The 27,571-nt window shown below is 43.8% G+C and overlaps 2 protein-coding genes across 2 annotated transcripts; one reads left to right on the forward strand and one right to left on the reverse strand.

Moving 5' to 3' along the window:
- Window positions 1–1,636: 1,636 nt before the first annotated feature.
- Window positions 1,637–8,161, reverse strand: rpp40 (ribonuclease P/MRP 40 subunit). The gene is made up of 8 exons (XM_037084487.1): window positions 7,940–8,161; window positions 7,031–7,175; window positions 6,639–6,707; window positions 5,427–5,522; window positions 5,171–5,293; window positions 4,727–4,907; window positions 2,712–2,846; window positions 1,637–2,241 (listed from the first exon to the last, which is right to left on the reverse strand). The coding sequence occupies exons 1-8, from the start codon at window positions 8,054–8,056 to the stop codon at window positions 2,043–2,045; spliced, it is 1,065 nt and encodes a 354-aa protein (XP_036940382.1). The 5' UTR covers window positions 8,057–8,161; the 3' UTR covers window positions 1,637–2,042.
- Window positions 8,162–8,458: 297 nt separating this feature from the next.
- On the forward strand, window positions 8,459–15,280 carry riok1 (RIO kinase 1 (yeast)). Its single transcript, XM_037084486.1, has 17 exons — window positions 8,459–8,672; window positions 9,553–9,733; window positions 9,822–9,909; window positions 10,105–10,174; window positions 10,260–10,302; window positions 10,622–10,714; window positions 10,824–10,936; window positions 11,278–11,358; window positions 11,475–11,561; window positions 11,647–11,784; window positions 11,868–11,971; window positions 12,104–12,210; window positions 12,357–12,422; window positions 12,512–12,628; window positions 12,732–12,785; window positions 13,114–13,230; window positions 14,660–15,280. Exons 1-17 carry the CDS (start codon window positions 8,620–8,622, stop codon window positions 14,768–14,770), a joined length of 1,623 nt encoding a protein of 540 aa, XP_036940381.1. The 5' UTR covers window positions 8,459–8,619; the 3' UTR covers window positions 14,771–15,280.
- The last annotated feature ends 12,291 nt before the right edge of the window (window positions 15,281–27,571 follow it).

Genomic DNA, 27,571 nt, shown 5'->3' on the forward strand with positions numbered 1-27,571 from the left:
CTAATTTACAAACATTAACACATCCTGCATCTTAACTGGTCGACCGAGTCACTGAACTATGAGTGCACTGCTGACGTAGGATGTAGGGTGATAAAAGTAGCTGCTCAGCCGCAGCACTTCAAACAGCAGGGATAGTGTGGGAGTGTCCTTACACAGTGTGGGAGTGTCCTTACATAGTGTAAGAGTGTCCTTGAATAGTGTGGGAGTCCCCTTCCATAGTGTGTGAGTGTCCTTACATATTGTAAGAGTGTCCTTGAATAGTGTGGGAGTGCCCTTACATAGTGTAAGTGTCCTTACATAGTGTGTGAGTGTCCTTACATATTGTAAGTGTCCTTACATAGTGTGTGAGTGTCCTTACATATTGTAAGAGTGTCCTTACATAGTGTGTGAGTGTCCTTACATAGTGTAAGAGTGTCCTTACATAGTGTAAGAGTGTCCTTGAATAGTGTGGGAGTGCCCTTACATAGTGTAAGTGTCCTTACATAGTGTGTGAGTGTCCTTACATATTGTGAGTGTCCTTACATAGTGTGTGAGTGTCCTTACATATTGTAAGAGTGTCCTTACATAGTGTGTGAGTGTCCTTACATAGTGTAAGAGTGTCCTTACACAGTGTGGGAGTGTGTTGATGAAGATGGTTTTAAATCCAGAGCCACAGATGAAGTAAATTTAATATCCTGGTTGGGTGTTATACTGAAAATAGATTTGCAGATTAGAGCTACACCTCCCTCCTGTTTAGAGGCCGAGCAACATGGGCGTAGTTATAGTCAGGAGGAGAGGCTTCATTTAATGGTTTCAGCCATGTTTCACATCATGTCAATCATGTCCTGACTAACCATGTTAACTAGGCTAGTGGATTCCATACCAGCACTAACAGTAACACTGCAGGCTCTCTAGTCACCTGCGACCTGCTGAGTGCTACATGATGTCAAACCTGCTTCAGACAGGGATGGGGTTAGGTTGGGGCCAGCCAGCAGTTCACAGCTGCAAGCCTGCTGTACGTCTCGTCATTACCCTGCTGGGACCAGAGACAGTTAATTGATGCCGACACATCTTTCTTGCAGCCTGAAAAGTCCTGGCTAGGCTATCTTTAAGATCTCAGACTTTCTCTGACAGATATTGTTAATGCCAGCATGAACTACAATGTTGCTGTAACTTGTAGTGCTGTTTGCCTGAGTTCTCTGTACGTAAGATTAGCCTGTACGTCTGAAGCTCTGGAACCAGGTAAACAGCAATGTAATGTTGTGGGTAATGGATTAGACACTCTGGTGGTCAACACAGCAGAAAATAAATTATGAATGAGACAAACAGCGGCAGTAAAACAGGAAGCTGTGTACAGTTTGAGTGTTGTTAACATGATGAAAGACAACTTTTCATCTGCAGTTTATTATCATTATCTTTTGGCTTTTTGTTATCAAATGTAGAAAAATAAAAGTGAATATATCTTTACGGTGTCAAACATTTATAGAAGCAACTGTAACAAAGTGTTGAGAAAACTTATGAGATATGAGAAAAACTGGTATATTAAATGATTGTAAACAGCTATCAGGTTATCTGGACAGCAGCTAATGAATCATAACTAATGATAATTAGGATACTTGTAATAAAAACAGGTTAATGATGACAAATGAAAACAAGATCAGTTGGTTAAAACCAAATTAACTACAACATCATTTTATTTTCTCGGTATGAGATCATCTGATACATAACTGTATGAGTGTCTGTGATTCTAAACCTGAGGGTTGCAGCCCCACAGAGGGTCACTTTATCAGTCTGAGAGGTCACATGAAGGAAAACATTTCATTGCTGAACATTAACTCAACTCCACGAGGTGTCTTTGATTTGTGAACTTCTACATAAGATTCAAAGAAATCAAATGGAATATATTTTGGAAATGTGCTTTTATCAACTCAAATGAAAATGTTAAATAAAAGATACGGTCTGAGGCATTTTAATCCAAACTAACCTGGCACAGGCTTCTAAAACAAAACCTGATCCAGATACAAATCAAACCAGAACAGGTCACATGTGAGCAGTTGACATCATCATGGTGGACAGGTGTCGTGTGCTCCTGTAGCCAGGTGCAGCTGGTAGGTTTGGTCACGGAAGATGAGCAGGCTGTAGAAGTTCTCGCCTCCTCTCAATACTCCGTGTTCATTTCCTCCCCACGACACTGGACTGTCAACAAAACCATGAACCGTCAGTGACACCCAGGACTCCAGGCGAGGCTGCTCCAGGTAGTACCTGTAGGACAGGTGAGCACTGGATTCAGGTTCTAAGTGAGACCTCATGTTTCATTTTGGATCTGCATTCTGCTACAAAATAATCTGAAAACGGACTCAAACAAATATGGGCTGAACACGGCCAATGTGATGTTTGTGCAGGGTCCAGTCTGAAAATTAATCTTCTGTCCATCTTGTCAGAGCTTCAATGAGTTATTATTGATCAATTAGTCGTCAAATATGAACTGTTCAGCTAAGTGTTTTTTTTAAGAAAAGAAGTCCTCGTTTTTTGCTCTGTGACAGTAAACTGAATATCTGAAGACATCTGAGGATGTCTAACCCTAACACACACTGAGCGAGTCTCAGAGTTTCCTTTTATCACTGAGGGAAATAAAACTGGACATGACGGTAACAGAAAAGATTCAGAGTTCCAAAGCGGCGTCAAATTAGATGATGCTCAGAGAATCATTGGTCAAACAGAGGTGAGCTGACCTGATCTGCTGAATGAGTCGGTGGACGTCCTGAGGCAGCAGTAGTCCACAGACGGAGACACTCAGAGCTCGACTCACCGTTGTCTTCGGCTCAGGACACACCAGTGAGGACAGGAAGCTGCTGGACGAGTTCTCACTGAAACCACAGAAGAAGAGTCAATGGGAGGACACACCAAGTCACACATCCTGTCAGGGCATCCATCCCAGTGGACTCCATACCAGCACTGACTGCATCACTAGCAGGCTCTCTAGTCACCTGCGACCTACTGAGTGCTAGATCCCTCGTGTCAAACCTTCTCAAACACCTGTCTATGTTGCTGGACACAACAGCAGTGCTGATTCCAGTAGAATGAAAGGCATCTGCTCTCAGCAGGTGGGGGCGACCCCAGAAAGAGGTCCAGTTATCCAGAACCTGTATTCTTGCTCCCTACAGTGACACACAGGCCAGCGGTTCACAGGACTAACACTAACCCAGGACTGATGTGAATGCACAGACTCTGATTCTCAACGTTGTGTAATCAAATACAGCAGGGTATATTAAAAATTCAGATCATTACGAAACTACACGGTGTGAACCGGAATACTGCCCAGCAGTAACACCAGGCCTACCAGGCAAACCGCTCCACTGAGGACACCGTCAACACAGCTCTGCACAGCGCCCTGACATATCTGGAGAAACCAAACTGTGTGTTTACATGACACTCAAGAAAACCGAATTACTGGGTCTGTCCGACTATGATCGGATCTTTAAGATGCATGTATACACCTTAGTCTGACTAAAATCGGACCGGATCGGATTTCTCATAGTCAGATTAAAACACCTAGATTATTTGATTGATTCTATCAGATTATATTCAATTCATTCAGATTGGAATTTTTTTTCCCGGGGCCGTGAGCCGGAAGTAGAAGGACGGCGGCGGCGTCTTTCCTCCGAAATCACCGCAAGCAAGAGCGACATTGTGCATCTAGTTTGTGTAAAAATCATGTACACCATATACGAGATGTACAAAGATGTAGCCTCGTCTCGCTCTTCGTACACCATCTTTCTTGAATGCCGAGGCAGCTGGTGACGTAAAGAGGTCAGCTGGAGGTGTTTCTGTTACCACTAGGTGAAATGGGTACAGCGCCACCTATCGCACCGGGGTATGACATGCTTTGGCCAATAATTTGATTTTCTCACCAGCATGTACACTCGGACAACTGCAGTTGTCTGATTGAGCAGCACAGTCGAACTATGGCTGTAATCTGACTAAGATGTGCATGTAAACGCACTGACTGACTTCAGGAGAACTAAAGACCAGCTCCCCCGACACATACATAGTAATGAGGTGGAATGTGGTGACAAATCTCTCTGTCAGGCAGAGGTGAGAGAGTTATTGTATGAAGTGATGGCTTGTGGTAGGAAAAATTTCCTGTATCTGTTGTTACGACAGCGGATACAGGAAATCTTTCCAGCTGCCATGGAACTGTATCACCTCACAGATTTCAAAAAGGCCCGACAGAGACTGTTTTTCCTCAGGAAGCTGAAACAGGCCAGGCTCCCACAGAGGCTGCTGATCAACTTTTACAGTAGAACGATGGAGAGCACCCTGACCAGCTGGGCAAGAGTGTGGTGTGCCAGCTGCACAGCTGCCGAACGACACCTGCCTTCAGGCAGACGGATCAGGACAATTAAATCCACCACCAACAGACTGAGAACCAGCTTCTATCTCAGAGCTGTGGCCTCCATCAGCCCCACGATGAACATCCACCCACAGAAACTGCAGCAGTGACTGACATACTTGCACCACCACTGTTCAGCATGGTAACACTGGTAAAGCCTCTTATATTTTCATACTACTTTTCTGTTTTTTTTTTACTGTATATGTGTATATTTTAACTATGTATTTTATTTGCTATACTTTCCTCAACTACTGTTGGCTACTACTTCTACTAAACTGAAGGGAAAAGCCATCAACAATTCCATTGTACATGAGTATAGTGACAATTAAGTCACATTCTATTCTCTGCTCTCACCAGCTGATGTGGGCATCCACGGCTCCGATCCACTCCAAGAGGCTGTGAGGGTCACATGACTGCAGGTCGCATGACTGCAGGGCAGGGCAGGACAGGTTGGTAAGGGTGCGACTGCTGACATCAGGTCTGTGCTCCGACCAATCGTAACGAGACAATAGGTTCTGCAGAGAGGCTCCGCCCCCTATAGGACAGACAGCAGGGGGTTATGGGTAATAGAAGTTAAACTGTAGCCAGCTAAGCTAGAGTATGTCTCATAAAACACACATGTGCAAAACAACAGCAGTTTTATGAATATGTTATAAACACAACAACACAAGTGCTCCGATCAGGGCAAGTGAGCGGAGCGGAGCGTGCGAAATATAGTCAGAGCGCAGAGCGGATTTTAATCCAAAGGCCAGAGCAGAGTGATTCAGTATGATCCATGTCTGATGATGTCACTCTCACCTGGATGGTGTGACAGCAGGAAGTCTGTCTTCAGTTGCAGACGTGACCTCAGACCTGTGAGGAGTCGCTGGTAGCCCCGCCCACCAGGAGCCATGCTGCTGTCAGTCAGATCTACACATACGACTGTGGTGCAAGTACACACATACATACAGTAGTTTAGTGAATGTACTTTTTTACCAAGTCAGCTGTTGCAGGAAACAGATATTTGATACGGTGCACAGGCGTCATTCTGTTGGCTGATGGCTCTGTTGGGTACCGTATCTGCAGGTTGTTCTGTGGTTGAATCTGGACGGTTTCCCCTCAGCTCCCAACAGCTCAAAGGAGTCTTTATCCAGAGAGAGAGACAGGTGACCTGCAGACAGACAGGTGTGTTCAGTTTACCTTATTTTTTTTATGTCGGAGCACAATTTATGGCTGAACACAGACGCATGCGTCACGTTACTCTGACAAACTTGTGGATCAAATGTCTGCAGAGTGACAATAGCTGAAAGTAGCAAGTGAAAATAGTCCAACAGCGACATGTAACATCTGCAGTGCAACCGTTTCATGAGGGGCAACAAAAGAGCTGCATTAATACTACTCATTTGAGACAGCATATAAAAAAACCTGTCCTTGAGACAGCGACATGGCTGCAAATATTACAGAAAAGGTCATTAAATGAATCTCTGTGGATAACCAGCTCATTTCCATGGTAGAGGATCAGGTTTTTCTTCGTCACCTGGAGTTTTTGAATCCTCAATGTGTCCTACCATCTCTGCATCACATCACACTGACTCCACTCAGTTACAGCATGCCGGTATGCACACTAGTTTGGTGGCTCTCTTACAGCAGAGCATGTAAAACAGACAGTTGAGGAGATGCTGAACACTGTGAAACAGACAAGCAACACATCCACGTCATTTTACGTGACAACATGAGGAATATGTAAAAGCAGTGGATGATATGGAGGCACCAAGCGTGGCTGCGTCTCACACACTGCAGCTGCTGTACATGAGGAAGGTGGAGGCCAGTGTTGGAACAGCATATGCAGAGTAAGGAAGAGCCATATGAAAGTATTTACTTTGTTTCAACAAAATAAAAAAAATACTAAGAATAGCTTGGATGCAGGTACTTTTTTTCTTAATGCAGCTGTATTATCCAGGAAAATATTAGTTAAGGCTAAGTATCGGATCAGGACTCGGTATCGGAAGATACTAAATATTAAAGGACTCAGATTGGATCACAAAAAAAAAAAAAAAAACTGATCGGGACATCCCTAATTTGTATATTGATAACTAACATCAGAGCTGTGACATCACTTTCTTTTTAGGAAGGGGTGTGACATCCCTCAACAACCAATCACACCAGAGGTCAGTGAGGTAACTTCAGGGTAAAGGCTGATTTATGGTTGCACGTAAGTGGTGACATCATTAGAACACTAATAATCATCAGTCATCATCAGAGAACTAACAAGGAGAAAGGTTTTTACCATTTGGCATCAGGGCAACACAGTTATCTTCATCGATTCTGGTTCTGTACGACACACCATACACACTACCTGAGAGAGAGACAGGTGTGAACAGGTGTATATCAAGTTTCAAAGGTGTTTAACATTTAAATTGAGTACATTTATCATACGCTTTTATCCAAAGGCACTGACAGTAAATCACATGACAGATGATGGTGGCGGCTGCCATGCAACACCAGCACACCAGGAGCAGTTTGTGGTTTGGTTTACGTGTCCCAAGGACACTTCGACATGCAGACAAGGGGAATTGAAACAGCGACCTTCTCATAACAAGACACTGGCTCTACCCCCTGATCCACAGTCGTCTCACAGGTGTGTCTTAGGTGTGTGTCAGGTATGAACAGGTGTGTTACCCTGGTACACTGCCGTCTTCAGGAAGTGTTTGTCCAGCAGTTCATATATGGGCATGTTCCTGATCAGGTAGAAACTGTTGAAACTGCTGAATACAGTGTCCAGGTGAGAGGGGGCGGAGCTACACTCTGGCAGCAGCAGAGACACCTGCACAGGTAAAACAACTGAGCTAAGGACTGCAGTGAAAACACATTTCAGATGTCAATAAAACATCTGGATTCTGAATAATTCTGTTTTTAATCACATCAGTGCGCCAGCTGATCAATAACCTTATCATCAAATATGCCACACAATGTTTTCCTGCATTATATTTTCTATATGAACACAAACTCTACTTTTATTGTGTTGTATCAGGAAGGATCATCACTCTTAGGTTACATAAATAAATATAAACATATTATATATGAATATATAAAATACTTTTAAATACTAAATACATAATAATAGGATAAATACATTTGTATAGATTATATTCTAGTTTCTTTTTACATAAGTGTAATTATAATACTTGTATTAACAATATCAACAATAATCATAAGTAGTGTGGTATCAGCAGTGTGACGTTTTAATGCAAGACTCTTATTGTACGTCTACCTGCTCCCACGTGATATTATAATAAAGTTTGGGCTCTCATTTGTTTAGAATCCAGACTTTTATTTTGAAATTCTGTCCCGACACGTGTAGACTCGGTTATTGTTTCTGTCAGACAGACACGTGACCAGTAGCAGCTAGCAGCGGCTAGCACACCGCCACACAGTCCTGTTAGCTAACTGTAGTCACGTGTCTGGTCTAAGACAGTCCAGGCTAAACTAGCTCTGATGCTAACACGCGTAAAGCTGACATCATGAAAGTATTAAGACTAGTTCTACCTAAAATCGATGGCTAACATGCTAGCTTGCTAACTGTGTTACCTTGTAGTTGAAGTGCAGCTGCTCCACCTGAGAACTGATCCGGTTCTTCTCGTTCAGGAAACTGGACCGATCACAGACCAGCAGAGACCGAGGTGTCTGATCCAGATCAACAGACATCTTCACTAGAACTTTATAACACTTTATTTTATTATCACTTCACTTGGACTTTATGTAACGCTTATCTGTGAACAGGAAGCTAACAACACACTTCCTGTGACGATAGGTTTTCAACATAAAAGCTTCAAATAAAACCCTGTATAATAAGACAGGAACAGGGAACGACCTCTGAGTCAGCATCTTATGACAATCTTACAATTTTTAGACACATAACATATTCACGCGCTCTCATTCAACACCATTGATCATTACTGTGGCTTGATTATTGATTGCCAAATAAGATCAACTCAATGAGAAGTTGATGAAGACAGAGAAGTCTGGGCGTGATGATGTCACTTCGTGTCTCTCCGCAGGGGGCAGCACTGAGCTGCAGTTCGCTGAAAGAACAACCGCCCCCTCGTCTCTCGCCGTAGTCACGTGACAAGACCCGGTAGTGAAGTGGACACGCTGCTGTGTGAGGTGGATCTCAGCTTGTTTAGCAGGTCCGGGGAAGTTTGGACCGGTTCAGCTCTGGTTCTGCTTTTGTGTCTGGCACATGCTGGTCTGTGTATGTCGATGACGTCATGTCGGTGGTCGGCTCAGTACCTGGACAGTTTGATGACGCAGAAGAGGACAGGTGAGGTGTTTATAGATCAGGATTATTCTGATCATTAACCGATAGATAATCACGTGTTACAGCGCTTGACAGTAAATATTATTGACAAACGTTGTTTATTACTAAGTATTTAAAGTAATAGATTACTGTAGATGGATCCTGTGAGAGTTTCAGGTGATTCTAATATGAACGAGATGTTTTTCACTCTGAGGGGGAAACTAACGATCATGATCATTATCGATTAATATGCTGATTGTCTTCATGAGTAATTAATTAGTTTCCTAGAGTCCAGTGTGACGTCATCGGGTTCATTATGCAGTTATTGCTCCAGCGTCCACAATGACGTGAATGAGCTGCAGCTGATGAATGTCAACAGGTGTTTACATTGTTGTTTATTTACCGTAAAATAAAATCATATGTTGGTGTTTATTATTATGTTGAAAGGTGAAGCCCCGCCTCCCTTCAGTGGACCACTGTTGACCTTGTTTCAAAATAAAACTGTGCCGTGGTTGATAATGTATTGATCCAGTTTGAATGGTGTCATCAGTTGAGCGCGTGACGTTTGTCGATTTAAACATTTGTCATCAAACACGTCGCTGAGAGACGTCTTCTCACTGAACGCTCACTGAAACCTCGTAGAGTCGTCCTGAACATCAGCAGCTCACAGAACTGTCAGGCCTCTGTGTCGAGGTGGCGGCCATGTTGTTGGTGGTGATGTATGTTGAGTCAGATGATGTCGCTCACTGTGCGCTTTAACTCTAAAATGAGCCTCAGCTTCAGGGAAGAGGCGGGACTATCTCTCTTTTTAAACAGATAACTGAACGAATAAAATTAACTGTTTAAGTATAAAACAGCAGCAACCATGTTGGATGTCTCTGATTCTTTTCTTTCTCGTCTACAGCGAACAGTCAGAGATGAAGGCTGTGCGGAATCAGCTGAGTGATGCTGCTGTGCAGCCTTTATCAGAGCAACAGGAGGAAGATGATGAAGAGGAAGAGGAGGATGAAGATGAAGATGAAGAGTGGGCATGGCATTCAGGGGATCTGACTAAAAGATACAACAGGACGAGTCTCAACTGTCAGGTTAGACAAACTCCGATCACTTATCAATGATGAATGATGATAGTGTGTTCAGTCAATTGACTTTTGATCTGTTGTTCTAATTGGTCAGTCCAACAGACAAAATCTGTCCAATAAGAGCCTGCCGTCCACTCCGTCCGATAAAGCTCTGAGGAAGTATGAACACAAGATCAACCTGGGTAATACACACAGACACACAGACACAGACACAGACACACACACACACACACACACACACACACATAGATCTGGAGCGTTTGATTGCATGGTCTTCAATCAATCAACCAATCAATCAGTTATTGATGGTCATTCACTGACCTTCACTTATTAATTAACATAAAAAATCAATGACTTGATTCCTGTGTTGCTTTCAGACAAACTGAATTATGCTGACTCAGTGATCAATAAGGTGACGACGATGCAGAAACAGAGAGAAGCTGACACGTACGTGTGAACTCGCCACAGCGCTGCTTACATCACAGCTCATTTGACTGAGGTGACTAACTTTCTGACTGGCTGCTCTCTGCAGGTACAGAGTGAAGGACAAATCAGATCGGGCCACAGTGGAACAGGTGAGCTTTATGATGTTTTTATTTAGGAAAGGCTTGACAGGAAGTGAGCAGCAGGTTATGAGCTGTGATAAATATGATGATATTGATCACCTGATGATCATTTAATACATTTAATAACAGACAAATGCTCATCAAAGCACACAAAGATAAAACTAATTGGTGGATGAATAATCACTGAGGCCCAGGCCCCAGTCAGCAGGATGAACCTATGTTACATCGACAGTTTTTGATCTTCTGTGCTGCAGACTGAGAGGTCAATAACCAGCCAATCAGGAACATCTGTTGTTGAAATCAACCAAATATTGTTCTTCTTCTGCAGGTTTTAGATCCTCGAACTCGAATGATTCTCTTCAAGATGTTGAGTCGAGGAGTCATCTGTGAAATCAACGGCTGTATCAGTACAGGCAAGGAGGTCAGCAATCACTCATCAAAACAGTCATCACTGTCCTTGCCAATACACTTGTCTTTCCTCTGGTGGAACCTGTTGTGTTCCTTGTTCATCATGTTCTCTGTTTGTTCAGGCAAATGTTTATCATGCCAGCACCTCCACAGGAGACAGCAGAGCTATTAAGATCTACAAGACGTCCATACTGCTGTTCAAAGATCGAGACAAATATGTCAGCGGAGAGTTCAGGTCAGTCACACACCACAGGAGAAGAGTCTTACCTGTGGACACTTGGCTGACTGTCGCTAACGTTAGCTAACACTAAGATCACTGTGGCTTAAGTTAGCTTATGCTATGGTCACTGTAGCTAACATTGGTTAAATGACGGTGCGCTGTGGCTTCCCCCTCAGCACAGATGGATGTGTCAACTTCCTGTTTTCTCCAAAATAAAGCTTCCGACATATGGCAGTTGTTCTGTGAGGAGTCCATCTCTGTCACTTTTTGACAATAATCAGCACATGTTATTAATTTATATTATTAACTGTTCTCCGTCACCATCGAGAACAATGATATTCTTCTTTGTTCTGCAGGTTCCGTCATGGTTACTGTAAAGGAAACCCCAGGAAGATGGTGAGAACCTGGGCAGAAAAGGAGATGAGGAACCTCATCAGGTTAGAATCTTTTAAGGACACATGGAAGCTAGTAGAACCTGACCTGACAGGTATAACCAGTACAACCTGATCTGATGGATAGAACCCAGTAGAACCTTATAGTGTGTGTGTTTCAGGTTACAGACTGCAGGAATCCCAAGTCCAGAACCTCTTTTGCTCAGAAGTCACGTTCTACTGATGAGCTTTATCGGAAAAGATAACATGTAAGAACCAATCAGGGTGATTGATTAGGAGGTAGACTGATGCACTGTCATGTATTGATCATTCTGTCCTGTATTGATCGGTCAGGCCGGCTCCTCTGCTGAAGAACGCGTTGTTGTCAGAGTCGAAGGCTCGTGAACTCTACCTGCAGGTTCTACAGAACATGAGAAAGATGTTCCAGGAGGCTCGGCTTGTACATGCTGACCTCAGCGAGTTCAACATGTTGTGAGAGGCCACGCCCACCATACACACAACCCCTTCAGAATAAACGTTCTTGCTGTTAGTAACTTTGACCACCCTCTCTGCAGGTATCACAACGGAGATGCTTATATCATCGACGTATCGCAGTCGGTGGAACACGATCATCCTCACGCTCTGGAGTTCCTAAGGAAGGACTGCAGCAATGTCAACGGTCTGCAGACCAGAGTTACAATGATATAATGATGTTAAAGATTTAATCTGAAAGATGACAGAAGATCTACTCTGATTACTTTGGTCTCTCTGTTCTCATCCTGTCAGCTGATCTGCTTGTTTTGTCACCCAGAGTTCTTTGTGAAACATGGCGTGGCAGTGATGACAGTCAGAGAGCTTTTTGACTTCATCACCGATCCATCGATCAACTGCCACAACATCGACCAATACCTGGAGAAGGTCTGAACACTTCCTGCAAAATAACTTAATTAAAAACATAATTATCTTAGTTCATCCAAAATATCTTAAACAGAAATACAAACAGGTATAAAAGATGGAGACAGAAACAGACGGGGAGAAAGGTTTGTCTCTGATTGGTCCTCCAGGTGATGGTGATTGCAGCCGAGCGGACGTCGGAGCAGCGATCAGATCAGGACCGAGTGGACGAGGAGGTGATGACACAGTTACAGTAACAACCTTGTCTCTCTGATGACTCTGTTTGTCCTCCCCTCACCTGGAAGTGTCCCTCCTCATCTACCAGGTGTTTATGAAGGCTTACATCCCTCGCACTCTGACGGAGGTGAGTCACTATGAGCGAGATGTTGACCTGATGAAGACGAAGGAGGAGGAGTCAGCCATCAGTGGACACCAAGACAACGTAAGAAACACATAAGGACATTCAGAGACAGAAAGCTTTTGTTATGAATACATAAAATACATCTGATGATGAAGATGATGATGATGATGATGGTGTTGTTCAGGTTTTGTATCAGACGCTGACGGGGCTGAAGAAGGATCTGTCTGGAGTTCAAACGGTACAGTCCCCCCACATTTGGATGCTAATCTTAGCTTAGTGACAGTGTAACCTGTCATATGTTGTCTTGTCTAGCTGCAGAGAAGTTCACACAGGTTGTTTCACATTAAAAGTCTTCCAGCAGCTTTGTTCCCTCAAAAGCTTTGCTGTGAAACCTCTGCAGGAAGTGTCACTGACAGCAGTTTAGCTGATCAGCTGATTTCCATCAGATCACATGACAATAATCACATGACCACCCAGCTGCATTTCTAAGGGCTCCAACCACACTGTGTCACAGTGATCACCTGATCCAGGTGAGCAGGCTTATTCTGACTGTTGCATCTCCTCAGGTTCCTGCTCTGCTGGAGGACGACCAGTCTTCCTCTTCAGATGAGGACGAAGAAGAGGATGAGGATGAGGACGAGGACGAGAAGAAGCCGAGTGAGGAGGGCTCCATCGACAGAAAGGTGTTGCATATGTTTAAATGACACAATGAGAGTCTGCAGTTTCACTAGCTACTAGGGATGTAACGATAATGTAAACTTTGTGATGTCACAATGAAAAATGCTGGAGACGATCATGGGACGACGATGATGTCTGTTTTATTCTTTTATTTTTAACCCTAATTTATACAAGTATATTCTCATTGAGACCCAGGGTCTCATTTACAACCTGTCATGTGGTTATTTTGCTGGTAAAGCTCGTGGACCCAACAAAAAGTCCATATGAATACATTCTGTGTTTTCCTGGTCATTTGTACAGTTCTGTTTGAACAGCAGAGGGTCCAGTCATACTGCGCAACAACAGACCTGCCCTCCTCCACTTTTGATTGGTTTTCTTTGTTGGTTTCGCATTCAGTGCTTGACACAAACTGTTGTCACACAGATGCCCTGTTATCATCTACTTCTGCCGTGTTTGACCTGTAGGAACACTCCGACATCTAATACTAATTCTCCGGGGTCGCTTTTCGCTGTAAGATATCCCAGACAGGTCGGCAGTATGTTTACTGTTGGGATACTTTGACTGAGCATCCACAGAATCAGCTCTGTTTGTTTTAACAAACTAACCATGGAAAAAAACACGTCAAAACATGAACACCAGACGCCACTGAACACAACGTGTCCTTGACGCTGACACAGATTTTCTTGGCCCCACTCGTAAAGTGGCCGTGTGCCTGTCTCTCTTTCTGTATGTCTGTCTCTCTGTATGTCTTTGGTGCAAAAACTGCTTTTCCCATTTTCATCAAACTTGGTAGAAGCTTGTAAATATTGGAGTTGATCTGAATCATTAATTGTTGTTGTTAACATGTCAACATCCAGCAGTAATCCTCACAGGCAGCAGTAATCCTCTGGGGTAGTTACTCAAACATCTCACAGAAAGCTGTTGTCATGGCGACTCTTTGATTGACAGACCTTGTCCATCTGTAACTTCACTTTTTTCTCTAACTAAGATGTTGCTATGGAAGCACTTGAATCCGTAACCATGGAGCTAAGGATACTCTGAGTGTGTTGTGACCTCGGGCAGAGATATCGCCTGAGTTCTGATGGTGACGAGCAGTGACCACAAAGTTTACAGATCAGAGCAGAGGATGTCGACTCAACCATGCACTTCACTGTTCTTGTGGTTATTTGATATCTCAGAACTCTGCACATTCACACAGTCACATTTATCTCACATCTATCATATATTGTACACGTCACGTATGCACAAGGACAGTTACTGTATATAGTAGGTTTATTCTTATTCTAGTAGTGTTTATTAGATTTTTATTCAAATTGTTATTTTATTCTTTGCTTCTTATGTCCTTTGTACGACTGTGTTACCTGTGAATTTCTTGCAAGCGGGATCGATAAAGGAGCATCTTATCTTAACACAAAGTTTGTTTTGTTGTTATAGGAGAAGAAGAAGATGGCGAAGGAAGCTCAGCGAGAAAAAAGAAAAAACAAAGTACCGAAACATGTGAAGAAGAGGAAAGAGAAAGTGTCCAAGATGAAGAAAGGAAGATGATGACTTCCTGTTTGTCGCCGTGGACTCCTTCTGTAAATATGAAGAGACATGAACAAAGGCACCACCCTCACTCTGTCTCAGCCAATCACAGCTGTCCTGCTTTGAGCATCAAAGTTCAATTTGTACAAGAAAATCAACATTCAAAGTTGGTGGATTAAGTTTTTTCTGGAGCTCAAACACCACAAGATTGAAAACCTGCAATAAAGATGGAAATGTGATCAAACAGGACACCTGCAGTCAGACTGAATGTGACGCCGTCACCTGTACACCTGACACTGTTGCCTGTACATGTGATGACGTTACCTGTACATGTGATGACGTTACCTGTACATGTGATGACGTTACCTGTACATGTGATGACGTTACCTGTACATGTGATGACGTTACCTGTACATGTGATGACGTTACCTGTACAGATGTGCAGCTCATTCACTGATTTCACTTACATCAGATGAAAACATCCCAAACAAATCACGGTTTTAATAAAACATTTTTTTGGATAGGTTTTGATCTTTGTGTCGTCTTTTGTTTCTTCAGTTGGTAGAATCTGTTAAACTAGATTATCTATTAATATAATAACATGTAATACTATCAATGTAGTAATAATATAGTAATAAGCTATCATTAGCTGTTCAACTAATGTAAGGTGGCCAAGATCTATCGATATTGATCCATAGATCTATAGGTCTATCGATAGATCTGTAGATATAGATCTATCTGTCTTCTATCTATGTATGTATATGGAAGTACCCTTATATAGTATGGGAGTGTCCTTGGATTGAATCAGTTTTTATTTATTTATCCCCAAATCACAATCACATGGCCCCAATGGGCTTTACAGTCTGTACAGTGAGTGACATACTCTGTCCTCAGGCTGTCAATCAGAGTGAGGAAACATTTCACGTGTTCATGGAGAAACAGACAATGGTAGAAACCTGATAAAGAGCCACAGAGGAGGATCCTCTGCAGGACGGACAGACATCAATATGTCGGGTGTTCAGAAAAGAACAACAAATCACAGTTTACAAGTTACATTGACAGAATGCATGATAGAATTTATATGTGAAGTGTTTGGATCCAGGAGACAACTGAGTAGACAAGGCATCACCACCTCCAGTCCATCATGCTGACTTGAGGAGGACACACAAGATGATTAGTAATAGACAGTGAAGAGGCATCAAGATTTACAGAAATATAGATATGTGGAGAAAACAGAGGAGAGCAAGGAGCCAGCGGAGCTCAGGGTGTAATGATCCAGACCTGTCGGTACTGCGATGCAGCTGGAGCCCAGAGATGTAGATGGTTCCAGGGGCTCCTGGTCCATCAGAAGGGAGCCTGATTGAAAGAGAGGGTAGAATCAAAAGTAACACTGAGAGTCTTGGCAGTTGAACTTTGTGAAATAACACAGTTGTCCAGAATTACGGTCACCTGATCAACGTAGTGTCTTTGTCAAGCGGATCACTGACCAGCATAAACCTAACCCTAATCCAGCATAAAGAAGAAATACAACAAGGTAAAATAACTGAATATAATAATAATAATAATAAACAAAAAACAACAACACAACAATGGCTTAAGTTACCAGTCTTCACCAAAATATGCAGAAATATACTCTACTAGTCCCAGTTTGTCACATCAGTAATGTTATCAAAATAAGTCAGAAAGGGCATCTAAACCTTGTTACATTTGTCCTTGTTACCTCTCAGAGAGAACCTGATCTTCTCCAGCTGAAGGTGACATGGGGTGAGGGTTTGGAGCTCTTCCAATTTAAAAGTATTTGGTGACTGGCAAGTAAAGTAGTAAAGATCACAGCATTGTACATATTTAGTGGCCAGTCACAGTCCCCGGGTCTTACACCAAATTAAGCTATCAAAGAATTGATCAATAACCATACTGAAAACCTCACTCAAGGAGTTGAATATTGCGAGCCAGAATGTCTGAAGTGTCCAAAACATATACATTAAGGTCGGTCACATGTGGGATTGATACTGGGGTAAATCTTTGCCAGCTTGGCCTTGGTTAAGTGAACAATTTTTAATTGTATGAGGCTATATCTGCCACATGAGGAAGATGAGTGTACTTGCTCTAAAACTGACTTCCACAGATAATTAGAGAAAGGTGTGCCAAGATCTTCCTCCCAGAGAGTCCTAACATTGGCAGTGAGCTGAGTGTTTATGTTGGTTAGTGTGTCATAGATCCTTGTGATGGCACCCTTATGACTTCTCTTTGTGGCTAGAAGAGTATCTAGGGGTGTCTCTGGAGGCAACTCGGAGAAAGGATGGTGACCCTTTCAGACAAAGTCCCTAATCTGAAAATAATGGAAGTGATGTGACTGGGGTAGACCAAGTTTTCCTGCAAGTTGAGCAAATGATGTAAATACCCCCTCAACATACAGATCTTTAACAACTTGTATTCCGTTCCTGTGCCACGCATGAAAAGACAAATCTAACTGGGCTGGTGTAAAGAGGCTTTTTGCAGGCCGAATTGCTTCCTAAACTGTGATCAAATGTTAAGTGTGTGAGCAATGACAGGATTAATGTATGATGTATTGCCAGAGGTAATGGGGAAGTAACTAAAGAGTGAAAAGGAAGACCACGTGCTTCTATCTTCACCATTCAGGTGCATGCTCAAGAGCATTGCTTTGGACATGTGTGATAACTTTCTGAATGTTGCTAGCCCAGTTATAACAGAGAAGTTTGGGTATGGACATCCCTCCTGATGTTTTTGGTCTTTGTAAAAAGGCCTTACTAATCCGAGGCTGCCTGCCATCACAGATGAAATTAGGAAATATCCTATCAAGAGAACTAACCTTTGTTTTGGACATGAATACAGAGAAATTCTTGAAAAGATATATGAATTTAGGAATTATGATTATTTTAAGCAAGTTAATACGCTCAGCCAATGATAATGTGCACCAATGCTCCAAATCTTGTTTGCATTTGTCAATTCAAGGAGAGAAATTAAGTTTATTTAAAAGCTGAAAAGAGCGAGGGACAGCAATCCCCAGATATTTAAAGTGGGACATCACCCTCTTGAAAGGGAACATAGAGGCAGGGATATTGAGAGCAGCGAGGTTCAAAGGGAAAACTTCACTTTTTTGCATATTGACCTTGTAGCCGGAGAGCTCCGAAATCTTGCAGCCAAGACAGAATAGGTGGAAGGGACATTGCAGGGTTGGTGATATATAGCAGAAGGTCGTCCACATACAGTGACACCTTGTGCACCCTTTCACCTTGGGTTATCCCCTCAAAGGAGCGACACTGACTTAAGGAAACTGCAATAGGGGGCATCCCTGTTTCCTTGCATGACAAAGGGATGTAGCTTGACTGTACCTCATTTGTTCGAACCGAGGGTAAGGGGCTGCTGTTAAGTAATATGACACAGGAAATAAAAGTGGGTCCAAAGCCGAATCTTGGAAAGGTATCGAAAAGGTAGCCCCATTCCACCCGATCAAAAGCATTTTCTGTGTCTAAGGCCACAATAATTTCAGGTGAACAAGACTCTGACTCTGTGTACATTATGTCAAGGAGCCTATGCATGTTCGAGAAGGAGTGTTGTCCCTGAATAAACCTTGTTTAATCAGGTGAAATGAGGGCTGGGAGAGCCCCTTCAAGGCGCCTGGCCAGGCACTTCGCTAGGATGTTACAATCCGCATTGAGTAGACTAATTTGGCGGTAGGACTCAGCAAAGGGGGTCTTTGTCTTTTTTGGGAATTAGACATATTGAGGCTTGCCTCAATGTTTGTGGCAGCTGGCCATGCAAGAGGGCTTCATTATACATCTTAAAAAGTAATGGGGAAAGCTCACTAGAGAACCTCTTGAAGAATTCCACTGGGAACCCATCAGGCCCAGGTGTTTTCCCAGACTGCATGCAGTTAATGGCTTCTCGAACTTCCTCAACTGTCAATGGTTTATTGAGAGTAGACCTCCAAGTATCGTTCAATCTGGGTAGATTCAGTTCCTGATAAAAAGAGTCTGCTTCCCCAGGGCCAGTGCTGCACTCAGATGTATATAATTTACCACAGTACTCAGCAAATCAGCCATTGATTTGTTTGTGGTCAGTAATCGTGGAACCTTAAGTGGTCTGCATAAGAATTATTTGATGCGACACATATCACTGTCGTGCCTGGTGAGCAAAAAAGTCTGCTCACTTTGTCCCCAAACTCATAGACGGTATGTCTGGCCCTTAAAAGCAGGTGCTCATCCTTAGCAGTTGAGGCTTGATCAAACTCAGTCTGAAGACAAATCCTCTTCTGATAGAGTTCGGGAGTAGGTGAAGTTGCATACTGTGCATCTAACTGAGTTATATTGTCACAGAGTTCCTTTAGATTTGGAAATATTTTCTTTTTTACTGTGCGAGGTAAAACTAAACATTTGGCCACGCAGGAAGGCTTTAAAGATCTCCCAAAGAGTACCATGAGAGATATCTGGTGTAAGATTTGTTTCAGTAAAGAACTTTATCTGAGTGTTCACAAATTTAGTAAACTTAGAGTCTGAGAGTAAAAGAGACTTCAGGTGCCATGCTCTGCATGCAGCGGGTTGCTCAGGGAAAAAACAATTTGAAAGAAAGTGATCGGAGATGACAATACTGTGATATGTGATCTCAGTTTTATCTGAATTCAGGAGCAGGAAGTTTTCTGATGTCCATTTCTTCACCATGTATCTCTAATTTCGTGATTTGAGATTCATCATCAGCTTTTATGGGCAAATACAACTGACTGTCGTCTGTATAGCAGTGGAATGTTTTCATAAGTCTGAATTATTTGGCCAAGAGGTGAAATATATAAAGAGAAAAGCAAAGGGCCCAGAACAGAGCCCTGGGGAACTCCATACTTCGCATCAGTAAATATTGATGTAGTACTATTGTAAGAAACACATTGTGTTCTTTCAGACCGGTAAGACTTTAGCCAGGCCTGAGATGCCAAATTGACTTTCATGTCAGTTTGACGATGTTCTGTGATCTATGGTATCAATGCAGCACTGAGATCCAGTAACAGAAGCGCTGGGGTAGAGTTAGTCTAAAGTAAGTAAAATGTCATTTGCCACTTTAATCAGGGCTGTGTCTGTGGAGTGAAGTGAACTGTGTCTGAGACCTGATTGAAAAGGCTCCAGGAGATTATTATGAAGTAGGAAGCCTGAAGGTTCTGGGACAAGACACTCTCTAAGACTTCAGAAAAGAAGGGAATGTTGGCTACTGGTCTATGATTATTTAGAGATGGGTTAAGGTGTGGTTTCTGAAGGAAAGGCTGAACCACAGCAGATTTAAAACCAGCAGGGACAACAGTTAACAATATTTAACATTGTAGGTCCTGCTGCTGGACTTCGATCCTTAAACTGTTTTGCTGGAAGGGGGTCCATGACACAAGTAGTTGGTATCTCAAGGGAGTGTTAAGTGTTTAGAGTTGAGACTGACTGAAAATCAGCAGAAGGAAGTATTGTAATAAACTTTGATGAGGAAGCCAGAGATGATGAGTTAATTTTGATTTTTTATCTCATCAATATTATTGCAAAAGAAATCTCAGAAATCATTTGCATTAAAGGGTGCAAAGCTCAACGACTGGTTTATGAGTAAGTTTAGCCACAGTGTGGAAGAGAAATCTAAGATTGTGTTTATTATTTATTTATTAGGCTGGAGAAATGTGCTGTTCTAGCAGTATTTAGAGCACGCCTGTAATTAAGTACACTATCACGCCATTGAGGAAGAAATAACATTTGGAGTGACGTCGTGGAGGAGCCCTTTGTCCTCCAGACCTAAAATGGTGAATCCTGTCTGTCTCCTGTCCCCCTGCCAATACACATTTGCGTAACACCAACTAGTTAATCAAAGGACTTCTAGACCCGGTTTGATCACTATGTTAAATGTGATCAAACTGATGTGATCAGCTGTGATGAGCTGATTCACACTCTCCACAGTGCCTCCCCCCCTTCCTGTCTTTTGTTTTGTTATTGTTTGAACCTGCCATTTTGTCTCCTTTGGTCTTACTGTATAAAATGCTGTAGTTTCATTTGCTCTGGGTCCAGTAACTGGCTCAGATCTGCTCTGTGCCTGTTGGTTCACCAGTTTACGAGAAGAAAACAACATTTGTTTCAGCGGTACCAGGTACCAGGACAGGCTAATGATGCTTCAGATGTAATGAGAGAGTGGTCCGACACAGGAGAGGAGACAAAGAGACGTTCAAGGCGGACACATCAGGTCCATGGGAAATTATGATATCCAGAGTGTTTCCTCTGGAATGAGGTGGTTCATGGATGAGATGAATACAGTTAGAAATTTTGAGAAGACCCCAAAAAGCTTTCCTTAGAGGGTCAGATGGCTTATTTAAGTGGATACCGAAATCCACAACAATTAGGATCTTATCTGAGTGAGTCACAAGATCTGCAATAAATTCACCAAATTCATGAAAGCACCAGGCCTGTTCCCTGGATGAGGTTGTTACTACCTGATGATGAAGATGGTTGCAAAACCAGAGCCTCAAATTAAGTAAATTTAATATCCTGGTTGGAGCTTAAACTGAAAGTAGATTTGTAGATTACAGCAATATATATCAATATAATATGTGAGTGTCCTTTAATAATGTGTGAGTTTCCATATATAATTGGGAATGTCCTTATATAGTTGGGAGTGTCCTTATATAGTTGGGAGTGTCCTTATATATTTGGGAGTGTCCTGACAGAGTTGTTAAGGACACGTGAGCTTTGAGTTTGTTGGGTTTGAAGTGAACCGGGATATGATGTTTAGTGAAGATATGATGTAACAACATTTTTTTTTTTTTTTGAAAAACTCACAAGAATTTTTTATTTTTCAATTTTTTTTCTTTCAGTCAACAAGACAACATACATGTGCCAACTGGGCACAAAACACATAACGGGGGGAGGATCTGAGTGTTAAAGGTCCCATATTATGAATAACACATTTTCTTTGGTCTCTTTATATAAGCTGGTCCTCCCTGACCCTGCCAACTCCCAGAATGATGAAAACAAGTGATTCCTGCATGGTCTCTGCAGCCCACCCACTGGTAACACAGAGCTCCTACAGGCTGTTCAGAATCTGTTCCTTTTGTTACTTAACAAAAGGAGTCATTATCACAGTCCGACCTCCTCTGAGTGGTGATAGGAGATATCTGAGAGGGAGGCGTTCATCCCCGAGGTGAAGTTCGGTGTGTCCAGCAGTGAGACAGCAGTGTTTCACTCAGAGCTAGAGACGCAAATTACTCTGTTGTTGGTTGTATAAATCAACATCAGTGTCTATATACTGTCCCAGCTACAGAACAACAGAAGAGACAGTGGTTGCGTTTCATATTCTAAGACAACGTGTCAGCTGCGGTTCGTGTTAGCTTGTATGTGTGTGCTAACCACTTCACATAAGACTGCTTCAGTATCGAGGGTCAGTACAAAGCTGGCTTTGCCTCAACACTGACCCTCATAAAAGGATCAGTACCAACCATACCGGACCCAGCAAACTGCACCCGAGCCGCTGAAAAGTGTCACCGCGGTTTGATAGTATTTATAGCTGCCTATGAGTCTGGTGAAGGCAGCTGGAAACTGGCTAACTAGTTAGCTCTGCTTCAGTCCACTATGCAATAGAGTTTGAAGCGAGTTTAATGTTAATAATATTACGATGGAGCTGGTTGTCACAGTAAAAAGTCTGGAAACATGTGCAGACTGGAGACAGAGATGATGTGAACAGTGTCCAAGAGTTTGGAGACTGAGTTGGAGACAAACACAGCTTTCGCTTGCTGTTTTTAGCTAGATACAGTATTTTTAGCTGTTACCTGCTGCAGGTCAGTGGGGGATAGGAGCCGGGTGGTTGTGTTGGGGGGGGTCTTTCATGTAATTGTTTTGATAGTATTTACAGCTGCCTATGAGTAACATTAGGGTGACATCAGCTTGAAAGGGCTAACTAGTTAGCTCCGCTTTGGTCCACTATGCAATGGAATTTGAAGCGAGTTTAATGTTAATAATATTAAGAGGGGGCTTGGTTGTCACAGTGAAAAGTCTGGAAACATGTGAAGACTGGAGACAGAGACGATGCGGGCAGTGTCCTGTTGTACAGGTCAGGTCTGCAATTCCTGAGTGTTGGCTTATTAAGCTTATACAGCCTTTTTTTTGTATACAGGCCAGCACATCAAGTGCATCTATTCAGCTACTGGCATCAAGGGATGTCACCTGCCAGACTGATTCACTGGACACATGTACTGTAAGCACACAACTATCCATTAGGACTCTTCAGTCCCACTTTAGTGAAGGTATGTAAAAAAACAACTTCATTACAATGTTAATTACATGTTTTGATGAAGTTTGTAATCATTTAACCGTTGTAATGTTCTTTTGTCATTTGTGTAGACTTCTTTAGTAAAATTATATTGCTGTTTACAGGTGTTCAGGCTACTGTGTCCTGCAAAGGTTTTGGTGTTGGGACATCCACTGCAGACCCTTTCCTTAACACCTGTAAAGAGACCCTCAAACAGACTTTGTCTGGACCTTGAGGAGGAGCTGGAGCTGGAGGATGATCCATTAGAGGCAGCTCCATCATGGCACTATCAGGGTCAACACCTTTGTAAGTTACCCAATATATCGGTGTTTGTGTGTGTTAGTGAGTGCGCATGTGGTGATGGTAGTTCACTAGATAAGAATAGTGATGTATAATACAATAGTCCTGCCATAAAATGAACATAGATTTTTCATCATTGTATTCATTTTTGTTCAGTTCAGTTTTGTTGGAAATGATTTAGACAGATTCATGTAGATCAGGCATGTCCAAACTCTTCCACAAGGGGCCATGTGGCTGCAGGTTTTTGTTCCAACCAGTCAAGAGCACACAGTTTGACCAACCAACTTTCTGAAGACTGAGAACAGTTGATCAAATGAGTCAGGTCTGGTGTGCTGCTGCTTGGTTGAAAAGAAAACCTGCAGCCACATCAGCCCTTTGTGGAACAGTTTGGACATGGCTGATGTAGATCTTAAGCTGTTCTTTTGGTTCCTGGGCCTGTATTCACAAAGACTTTTATCTTAGTGTTAGGAGTACTCCTAAATCGGACTAAAAGTTTTTATGTAGGAGTTGTTTCTTAAAAGTAATTCATGGTGCGCAGGTAGTCAAGTGGTTAGAGCGCATGCCACATACGCAGCTGACCCTGGTTTGAATCGAGGCCAGTGGACCTTTGCTGCATATCACACCCCCTCTCTCCCCTATTTCATAATCTATCCACTGTCTAATTAAAGGTGTCTATGCCTTAAAAAATCTATAGAGGGAAAAAAAAAAAAGTAATTCACAAAGCCACTGAGACCTACTTTTAGTTATGAAAACATTGAACTCCTAAACTAGATGTAACGCTCTGTTGCTATGGATGTCAAAGACAATTTGTGTATTGATGGAATGCAACTTTTACCGATTGACAAAAGCCCTATTCGCACAGGACTAGTATAACCTGGGGGTCTCCAGTCTGTGTGTGACCTTAATTCCGTGCGAATCTGACATGTCCGTAATAAATAAAGTAAAAATTCCACCGCAAATTACCTACCATATTTCACCAAACACAGAGATCATTTGATAATATTTGTCTCATGCGAATTGGCATCTCTGTGATTTGGGGTTGTTTTTTTATTTTTTTATTTTTATGTGTTTTCCACACCTTTTTTCTGCCTTTTTCCCGGTGGAGAATTATGGAGGCTGCACTGGGAATTATAAATGAAAGCTTTGACAGCATTTTGGGTGCAAATTCAGGAGGCTCGCCAGAAGAGCAAAATCTTGAAAGATTTCTGATCAAGTTACATGCATTATGTCAACAAAAACTTTTTTTTTTTCACCAACAGGTCTTCAAGGCAATGGAACTGCAACCGTTTCAGTACGACACATTTCACCGGCATGTCAGATCTTTCATTGAACCTGCAGTGATTCACCACTGGAAAACATTACAGGATGTCAGGAGAGCAAAGTTGTAGTTGGTGGCAACATGAGAGCTGACTCTCCAGGTATTTACACATCAGTGAAATAATGCAGTTTATCCAGGTTTGTGATATTTTGTGACATTCAAAGTAGAGTGACATATGAAAATGCCACACATAATTAAAAAACTATTGATATGTGATGACTAAGAACACATTTTTTTCAGGGTACTCTGTGAAATTTGGGAGTTGTACAACGATGAATCTTAACTTTTGGACATCGAGTTGATTCAGGTGAGTGGTTAAAATTAAAATTGTAACAAGGTTATTCAGTGTAATTTGAACATGTCCATTTGGCTTTTGCTAACACTGTTTATTCATTTATTTATTTATTTATTTATTTATTTTGTGCCGGGCCGACAGAGCATTGAGGTTGATGGTGGTTACCACATGGAAAAAGAGTGCCTGAGGAGGAGTCTGGTATTGCTGGAAGAGCATGGCATTAATCTTGACTGCATTGGTAGTGACCGTCATCCACAAATTCAAAAGTTCCTCAGGGAGAGAAACATCACCCACCACTATGATGTGTGGCATATGGCAAAAGGTATATTTCCCTATTTTCATGTGCATCCAACCACATAATAGCTGCTCCTAAAAGTTCATTATGCACAAAGCACTTTTCTGTGCACATTACATGTGAGTTGTCAGGTTATGGTTTTAAAAAGGGAAAACAAAAAGCGAGCTTTAATTTAGAAAAAGCCGAATGCAAAAACACCAAGGCAAAAAAAAGGGGAGAAGAAACAAAGTAACAACCAAAACAGCATGGCAAAGTAGCAAAAGAAAACAGCTATACAAAGTACAAAGAAAAAATCAAAGTTCAACTCAAACACGGAAAAAAAATGCAAAATAAATCCAAAACCTACCAAAGAGAACAGGAGCATGAACAGGGGCAGGAGCAAGGAACAGGAGCAAGGATCAGGAGCAAGGATCAGGAGCAACCAGAAAACAGATAACAGAAAACAGCAAACAATGACCGGACAAGGAGTGAGGGGAACACAGAGACTAAATACACAGACACTAATGACATGACGAGGAACAGGTGAGGAGAGAGGAGGAAGGAAGCCAGGTGTGATTATGAGGGGGAGGAGCACAGAGGAACAGACCGGGAGGGAACAAGACAACAGACAGAGGGAGCCAGAGGGGAGAACACAGGAGAACTTAAAGGACACATGAGGGCATGGAAAAAATCAAAACATGAGACACAAGACATGGAAAAACAAAACACAGAACACAACAAGACATGGTGTGGAGGGGGTCTGGAGGAGGGCCAAGGTCCAAATAAACAAGGAGGTGGAGGCGAGGACTGGGGCCCACTGGGGACCAGGGACGTGGACTGAGGCGCACTGGAGACTGGTGACGAAGGCGTAGTCGCAGGCTGGAACCCACGGGAGGCCGGCGACGAAGGCGAAGGCGCGGCCTGGAACTCGCTGGAGGCCGGCGACGAAGGCATAGGCGCGGCCTGGAACTCGCTGGAGGCCGGCGACGAAGGCGTAGGCGCGGCCTGGAACTCGCTGGAGGCTGGCGACGTAGACGAAGGCGTAGGTGCGGGCTGGATTCCCCTGGAGGCTGGTGACAAAGGCGAAGGCGAAGGTGCGGGCTGGAACCCCCTGGAGGCTGGCGACGTAGACGAAGGCGAAGGCGTAGGTGCGGGCTGGAACCCCCTGGAGGCTGGCGACAAAGCCGTGGGCTGAGACCCACTGGAGGCCGGTGGCGAAGGCGTGGGTGCTGCCTGGAACTCGCTGGAAGCTGGCGACGAAGGCAAAGGCGTAGGCGCTGGAGGCTGGCAACTGGGGGCCACAGGCGTAGGCGAGGGCTGGAACCCGCTGGAGGCTGGCGGCAAAAGCATGGGCTGAAACCCACTGGAGGCCAGCGGTGAAGGAGTGGGCTGGGACCCACCGGTGACCAGACCACTGGCTGGGAAACCCTCCAGGGTCTGGTGGCCTGGGAGCCGATGAAGGGTCTCTGGCAATAAACAACCTCGGCTGGACCCCCGACCGAGGACCAGACACTGGACTTGGCGTGAGACTCGGCCGGGCCTCCGACCGAGGAGCAGGCACAAGGCTTGACGTGGGACTCGGCCGGGTCTCCGACCGAGGACCAGGCACTGGACTTGGCGTGGGACTCGGCCGGGCCTCCGACCGAGGTGCAGGCAGTGGACTTGGCGTGAGACTCGGCCGGGCCTCCGACCGAGGTGCAGGAACAGGCACTGGACTTGGCATGGGACTCGGCCGGGCCTCCGACCGAGGTGCAGGTACAGGCCTCGGCTGGTCCTCCGACCGAGGTGCAGGTACAGGCCTTGGCCGGTCCACCGACCGAGGTGCAAGAACAAGACTTGGCGTGGTCCTCGGCCTGTCCTCCGACCGAGGTGCAGGAACTAGACTTGGCATGGGCCTCGGCCGGTCCTCCGACTGAGGTGCAGGAACAGGCCTCAGCCGGTCCTCCGACCAAGGTGCAGTAACTAGACGTGGCGTGAGCCTCAGCCGAACCTCGGACTGAGGAGAAGAAACAGGCCTCGGCCAGACCACTGACCGAGGTGCAGGGACAGGCGCCATCTGGACCGCCGACTGAAGACCACTGGCAGGTGTCGACCGGACCGCCGACTGAAGACCACTGGCAGGTGTCGACCGGACCGCCGACTGGGGGCCACTGGCAGGTGTCGACCGGACTGCCGACTGGGGGCCACTGGCAGGTGTCGACGGGGTTGAGACTGAGGCCTGGGCTGGGAGCTTGGTTGTGGCTGAGACCTGGGCTGGAAGCTCGGCTGTGGCTGCGGCCTGGGCTGGGAGCTCGGCTCTGGTGGTGGCTGCGGCCTGGGCTGGGAGCTCGGCTGAGGCTGGAGCTGAGGCATGGGCTGAGGCCT

This window comes from Acanthopagrus latus, chromosome 21 (assembly GCF_904848185.1).
Source record: "Acanthopagrus latus isolate v.2019 chromosome 21, fAcaLat1.1, whole genome shotgun sequence".
Taxonomy (NCBI): domain Eukaryota; kingdom Metazoa; phylum Chordata; class Actinopteri; order Spariformes; family Sparidae; genus Acanthopagrus; species Acanthopagrus latus.

Excerpts from the sequence above, each read along its gene's own strand:
- rpp40 (XM_037084487.1), bottom strand. The coding sequence starts at position 8,056 with ATGTCTGTTGATCTGGATCAGACACCTCGGTCTCTGCTGGTCTGTGAT. Across the intron at positions 5,523-6,638 it reads TGTTGCCCTGATGCCAAATG|GTCACCTGTCTCTCTCTCTG; the intron begins GTAAAAACCTTT and ends GTCTGTCTGCAG. Across the intron at positions 2,847-4,726 it reads GTGGATGCCCACATCAGCTG|TGAGAACTCGTCCAGCAGCT; the intron begins GTGAGAGCAGAG and ends CTGTGGTTTCAG.
- riok1 (XM_037084486.1), top strand. The coding sequence starts at position 8,620 with ATGTCGGTGGTCGGCTCAGTACCTGGACAGTTTGATGACGCAGAAGAG. Across the intron at positions 10,175-10,259 it reads AAACAGAGAGAAGCTGACAC|GTACAGAGTGAAGGACAAAT; the intron begins GTACGTGTGAAC and ends TGCTCTCTGCAG. Across the intron at positions 11,972-12,103 it reads GGACTGCAGCAATGTCAACG|AGTTCTTTGTGAAACATGGC; the intron begins GTCTGCAGACCA and ends TTTGTCACCCAG.